We start from the raw sequence: 6,941 nt of genomic DNA, 5'->3' as shown, positions 1-6,941 counted from the left end.
TCGGAGATCGGAATTGCGTGTCGGAGATGGGTTTCGAGATCGGAGTTGCGTGTCGGAATCGAGTCGGAAAGTCGAAATCAGAATACGCATTTCCGGAATGAAGTCGCCGTCTTAAATTATATTATGGATTTTGAAATTCAAAATCCCGATCCAGAAGATATACGGTAGATCCGGAATATACATTCTAAATCCAATAAAATGGGTCAGGCCACCTGAAAAATAATCTAAAATACATTTTGGAACGACCCATTCTGAAATATGTGGTTATTTTGCAAAAAAAATAAAATCATAGATTATATTTTTTAAAAACACCAAATAAGGGTTAGATTACTCAATTTTCCATTTTAAAATCACTTCCGTTTCCCGGTTATAATATTCTTTTAGAAAAAAAAATACCATTTTCAGCTTGTCAAAACCCACCATTCATGAGCAAGAAAAAATCACAAACGATATTTCCAAATGAAAATAAAAACATATTTATATTCTAACTAATTATTTTAATATTACCAATTGTCTGCACGTACATATGGTCTTATGAAATTTGGTTTTTGGAAATATCGATATAGTTTCTGTTTAGACAATAAGTTTTATGGATCCTATAATGTTATTTGGATATAAGTATATTTTAATTTTTTATTAAAACCCTTCTATTATAAAATTCTGGCTCTCCTCATGCTCATGCCTACGAACTTTTGGGGAAAATTATTTTTAATACTTGTTAGGAAATCGCTAGAAGTTCCGCCCTGCTCATGCCTACGAAACTTTTGGGGAAAATTATTTTTAGTACTTTTTAGGAAATCCCTCAGAAGTGCGTAGAGTAATAAGTTCTTAGGAAATTTTCAGAAACAGATGTCTTTTGTAACAGAAATAATTGTGGTCAACCTATTCTTCATAAAAAGACAAAAAAAAAAGGTATCAACTATCATTAGTACTGAAAGTGGAATGATAACGAGACATAATTGTGAATAAAACAGAAATATGTGTGGTCAACCTATTCTTCTTAAAAACGAGATAAAATGGTATCAACTGTCAGGTATAAATAAACATTGTATTACAATTAATGAATTTGAAGAAATTGAGATCGTCGAGATGAGGAAGAGGAAGAAGGAGATGAAGTCGAAGAGGTACAAGGCTTCAGCATTCGAAGCATGAAAGCACCAGAAACAGCCCCAAGTATTGGTGCTGTTAAATATATCCATAATCCATGGAAGTTAAATGACACAAGGGCAGGGCCCAAAGACCGTGCCGGGTTCATCGATCCTCCAGAAATTGGCCTATCATAAATACATACATATATCATATCAGTTTCAGTTTGACCATTCAAATAAAATATGTAAACTAATCATCTAAAGTACTATTATACGGGAGAATTCAAACTAATATAAATGCCGGGTGACAAGGATTATAGCATCAACGTGTTTTTGGTAATCATGATGTTTGACGTTAGCAAACTAATTAATGTTGTTACTAATCCTTGATGTTTCACGTATTTTAGTATATTCTTTTAAATACTTAAACTCCTAAAGTTTTATTTTATATGGACCAAGGTAATATAAGTATTAAAAAAATTTATAACATCGAATACATTAGGCCAAGTATGTTAGTATGTAATTACGCAGTAATAAGGACTCCAAGTGCAATGCCAACTGCTACAATAAATCCAGAAAACTGTGTTACCTGAAATAATATCACAATAGCAAAATATCAATATACCATTATTTTTCATACTAAGACATTGTATTTTATTTAATATACACCATCTTGTAGTTCCAAATTTTTTTATTTGAGGTATTACACTGAATAACAACGTTTAATACATTTTTACAAATTATAGACAATATATCTATTCATGCATAATTGCAATGTGTTTACATATTTGTACCGAGAACAACAAATATTTATATTTTATTTAAATGATATCAATATATAACTGGTTAATTATAGGAAAATAGTTATAATTTCTGTACTTAGCAGTTTGCGATTTATCTCATGAGTACGTTATACTTCAAAAATTGAATCAGTTAGTAGTAGTAAACATTGTTATCTATTTGGATGACATTTCTCGAAATAAGTAGATAGATTCGTCAAAGTAAAATATTGTAATAGGGAAAAGAGAGTATATTATTGAATGTAAGTTCATATGTCTTTGTATTTGACCCTCTAGAAAGTAGTTTGTATTAGAAAGAGATTCCCTTTTTCCGATAATAATCAGGTTTATATCTACAAGAGTGAGACATGGTACGCATACAGATGGGGGTGCATGAACCAACGAAGCCGTAAGAAACAGCACGAAGAAGGATGCCAAAAACTCTGCCCAAAACGCTGCATTCGATCCCAGAAGTGGTCTAGTCGTCATCACCTCGGGTTTCATGCCGTACACCAACACTCCCGCATATGTTGCCATGGCACAACCTGCTACTTGGGCCACTATATACAAGGGGACCTTTTCCATACAAAAGAATCACTTTTAGTGATTCCAAAAGCTCATTATTTGTTGCATGTAATTAATTATTATAAAATACGCACCCTTCTCCATGGAAATGGACCGACAGTAGCAAATGCTATGGTGACTGCAGGGTTAATATGAGCACCAGAAATGTGTCCTATAGAGAAAACCACGATGACCACTGCTAATGCTGCCGTGACTGCATACTCTAATAGACCTACACCTCTCATCAATTCTGTGCTTTTTATTATCCCACCTATGCTGAACATCACGATAAAACTCCCCAATGCTTCTGCTACAACCTGCAATATTAATATTGATATTATTACAAGTCCAACAATAAAAGAAGACTTTATGGTTATAACATTCTATGACACAGTTTTGTACCATTCTAACAAGGGTTTTATCCATTAGTAGTGTAAAGCATATGAACGAGGGACTTTTAACTATGACTTCGCTTTGGCCTCTTTCCAATGTACTTGAAGAACCCGTTTCTTGATCAAAAATTGATTGGTTGCTCGTGGACGCATGTTTAGATGATTCACAAGCTTGTTCCTCTTTAAACAAACTTGTCATTATGATATTGATCTCGACAGAATTGTGAATAGAATTAAAAAGGAGCAAAACTTGTATAAATAAAATGTGTGTAGAGTTGTTTATTAGTCACACGGTTGAGGTTGGGTTGGAGTCGAGAAATTTGTCTATGTTTCTGGCTAAAAGTCGCTCAACTGTTCATTCAACATGCTTGATGTGTGCCGGAAACTAGGAGAACAAATTGTATAATGCAACTTCCATGCCTTTTTGGCAAGGTAATTCAATTAATTTCTTATCAACACTTTTTTGAGCAAACGTCCCACTGGTAAAAAAAATATATCTAATGTAGCAGTGAATAGAGTTTTACGGATAGCTAGAGTAATTTTAAAAATATAGATGATAGTAAATTTTCATAAATAAAGGGATAATACGTCTTGATTGCAAATTAATGCAATTTTTAATATGTCATGATTCAATATTTAACGGTGTGACTCCTACATTTTATACCTATAAATATTTTTACTACTAAAATTATGACAAATATCATCATTCTATATTCTTTTAAATATCTAGTTAAGGATATATTAAACAATATTAGATAAAATTAAATTAAATGGTGGAATGATGATACTTGTTATAATTTTAAAAGGTATTTGTGTTTTGGTCGAGAATTGATCAAGTATAATTCAACCAAATTGTATGAGAGGCTGTGGTGTTAATGCAAGTGTAGAATAATAATCAAAATGAAACAAGTGAGTTACAAAGAAAGCCATTGATCATTTATAGGATATCTAACATAAAACTTTGGGAGGTGATAATGATCACCTACCTTGTTGTTTTTTATTGATTTAAATATGAGATTACAAAGATGATGAAGATAATACGAGTACAAGTGTGATAATAGAGCTAATCGTGTGTGTGGTGTGCAATTTACAAGTGTTATTTATAGTCTAAGCTGAATAACAAGAAGTCCGATATTTTCGGGATCCTCCTTGAGCAAGCCTTTGCACGTTGTTTGACTTGGTATTCTCGGGTCTTAAGCTTGGTTGAAGTGATTCTCTGTCGAGAATAAGCCTACTGTTAACTAATTCTGCACATGTGAGAAAAAGAAAGAAGAATATAGTCGTTATAAGTGTTAGGAAATATTAGTGATAATAGTCAGGATCCTGAGACTTCAGGGATATTGAGGATCCTGAATATGATTATGGGATCATGCCCCTATCAATTGCCCCCTAATTATACATGCGAAATATTAAGGTTAATTTCCAAATATTTTAAGGTATAATTTCAATAAATAAATAAATAAATAAGGAATTTTAAATTTCAAGCCCTAATCGGATAGTATTTATCTGCTCCATAAGCATCATTACATAGTCAAATCATACTCTCTCTCTCTCTCTCTCTCTCTCTCTCTCTCTCTCTTATGTCATTTAGGTTAAATAGGGGCAATCGACTTGACTTCTTTTACCTTCCCCAATATTTCACTCGATCATCTTCGGTCACCTTCACAGGTAATTTCTTTCTTTTCTTTTCCTTTGGTTTTCCACTTTTTTCCGATTATGGTCAAGAAAACAACCCGTTCTCGTGCTAGCATTACCGCCCCTTTCGAGAATGACTTCACTGATCAGAGGAACCTGACCTATGATGAGGTCTGTTCCTTTGATGATGAAGACATGCAGTCTCTCAAAGCTGGTGTAGCTTTTCCTTCCGATGTAATCTTCGGGTCTTTGGAAGCTTCTGATCAACCTAATTTTGTATCTCCTTCATGGGTATGCTTATCTGAGTATCCCTTTTCTTTGGGTCTCAAATACCCTTTTTCGGGCATTTTTTGTGATTTCTTCCAAGCGACCAATCTTTCATATATTCAAGTTATCTCTCTTATCTGGAGGGTTTTATTTTGGATTGACCGAGTGAATCGTTCCCACAATCTGGACATAGGTCTTATCGAGTTGGCTTATGTTTATGATCTTTCTACCTTTCGGAATTTTAACTTTTTGCTTAAATACAAAACCAACAAATCTCCTCTTATTCTGGAAACAAAACACAATGATGGAGCCTGGAAGGAAAAATAATTTTTTGTGAGGCATGACTCTATTGCTGGCAGAGATCTCTTGCCCAAAGCTTGGGTTAAAGAGGGTAGGATCTATTTGTTGATTTTTAGGATCCAAGGATTTACTTTTCTTATTTTGTTTATTTTGATGCAGGTTTCAAGTTTGGAGAAGCTTTTTCTGTAGTTGAGGACATTGAGGATAAGATCACGAGCTTCTTTGCTTTACCTGCAGACGTCAGATCATTCAAGCTTGAGTACCCTAGCCTTCAAGAAGGCTCATCTACCACAGCTTTGACGGCTACTGGTAAGGATTCTTTATCTGTTTTGACATCAGGATCTTGAACTTATGAGGATCATTCACAATATGTAGGATCCAAAGCTACTCGTTCTAGTGCTCGATTTGTCTTATATGAGCTCAAAGATGACATGTCTAGCGGTCTACTTGTGGTGAATAAGGAAAAGATACATCCCTCTCTTCCTCCTAAGAAGACTCAACTTGATCTTGCTGTGAAGACCAGATATCTCGCAAGAGGAAATCGTTCGATGTATGGGATCTTGAGAATATTGGAACAAACGAGGCGCTAAAGAATCTGATATCCTTCTTCTAATTTGTAAGCATTCTTGTGTTCTTTTCTTTTAATTTTATGGTTTTACTTACAATTTCCCTTCTTAGGTTACTGATCACGTCTCTCGCTCCCATGAGGATCTCAAGGCCAATTTTGCTCAAACAGAGCAGGCTTTAAAGGAGGCAATCAATAAGGAGCTCATGCAGAGTGTGGAGAAGATGTCTAAGGAAAAAGCTGAGAAGGAAAAGGAGAATGTGGTTGAAACGGATGAGGTGATTGTGAAAGTGAGGATGAGCGTTGTTGTTTCTATCTGAGAGGCAAAGATTAAGCTTGCGGAGGAACTTGAGAATGCGGGATCCTGGAATGTGGCAGGATGGCGTGAGGCCCTAGACAAATTAACTGGCGAGCGTGTTTTTTCCAGTCAGGATCCTGCATTGAAGCCAATAGAAGGAGGAGAGAAGACAGAGGTGGCTTCGGGTGGTGGTGATCGTTCTGCAACTTAAATTTTAATTAGTTAAAAACAATTTAAACATTTTGCGCATGTAAGACAATATTTCACTTTTTGTGGGGTTGGTGGGCAATCTCTTTTTTACTTTATGCACTCTAGTAGCCGATGTTTATATCTGTTTTTCTTGCATGGTTGACTTGTGTGGTTGTAGTAAAAGGATTTCTGAGGATTCTTACATAGTCAAGATCATACATGTAACGCCCCGATTCTCAGGTATTGTTTAAATAAGATTTATTAGGTTAAGCTCTACTCGACGAGTTGGTTGACCTGCTCGTCGAGTAGCAGCGGGGTGGGATCACGTGTTAAGTGACCTACTCGACGAGTCCATGTTGGGACTCGGCGAGTAAGAACTGGCAGATGAAACCCTAAATCCCGGGGTTTGCACCTCTATTTAAAGGAGCCTCAGCCTCCTTTAGCCTCTTTGCAGTCCTTGAGAGCTCCTTAAAACCCTAATACGCGCGTGTGTGTGCCCATTGTGTGTTTGAAGCTTGAAAAGAGGATCTTTGGAGGGAGAAGGCTTGGAGGAGAAGGAGATTGGAGCAAGTAGAGGGTGGGAATCAACTCCTATCTCAGTTATCATCTTTTGGAGGTAACCACATCGCCTTTTTCCTTGTGAATCTCTTCTATTGGTTGAATTTTAGGGTTTTGGTGAGATATTAAGTTGGAAAGATGAGCTATGGGCCATATCTAAGGTTGTAACTTCAGATCTGGACCCTCCTTCGATTCTAGAAGCATAAAGTTTCAGTTTTGGTCATGATTAAGGTCCCTCTTGAGCATGAAGTTCCATTAAGAACTTAAAATAGGCATTTAGAGCATTTAAAGCCATGCATGCACGTA

The 6,941-nt window shown here is 35.6% G+C and overlaps 1 protein-coding gene across 1 annotated transcript; it reads right to left on the bottom strand.

Annotated features, from left to right (window-relative positions):
• Nucleotides 1-1,034: 1,034 nt before the first annotated feature.
• Nucleotides 1,035-3,029, bottom strand: NIP7;1 (NOD26-like intrinsic protein 7;1). The gene is made up of 5 exons (XM_079061263.1): nt 2,834-3,029; nt 2,527-2,748; nt 2,249-2,443; nt 1,616-1,677; nt 1,035-1,274 (listed from the first exon to the last, which is right to left on the bottom strand). The coding sequence occupies exons 1-5, from the start codon at nt 3,020-3,022 to the stop codon at nt 1,058-1,060; spliced, it is 885 nt and encodes a 294-aa protein (XP_078917389.1). The 5' UTR covers nt 3,023-3,029; the 3' UTR covers nt 1,035-1,057.
• Nucleotides 3,030-6,941: the final 3,912 nt, after the last annotated feature.

Source organism: Lactuca virosa, chromosome 7 (genome assembly GCF_052849685.1).
Source record: "Lactuca virosa cultivar CGN04683 chromosome 7, Lactuca_virosa_CGN04683_v6, whole genome shotgun sequence".
Taxonomy (NCBI): domain Eukaryota; kingdom Viridiplantae; phylum Streptophyta; class Magnoliopsida; order Asterales; family Asteraceae; genus Lactuca; species Lactuca virosa.
Note: the sequence above shows the minus strand (reverse complement) of the source record. Positions and strands in the feature narration are given on the sequence as shown.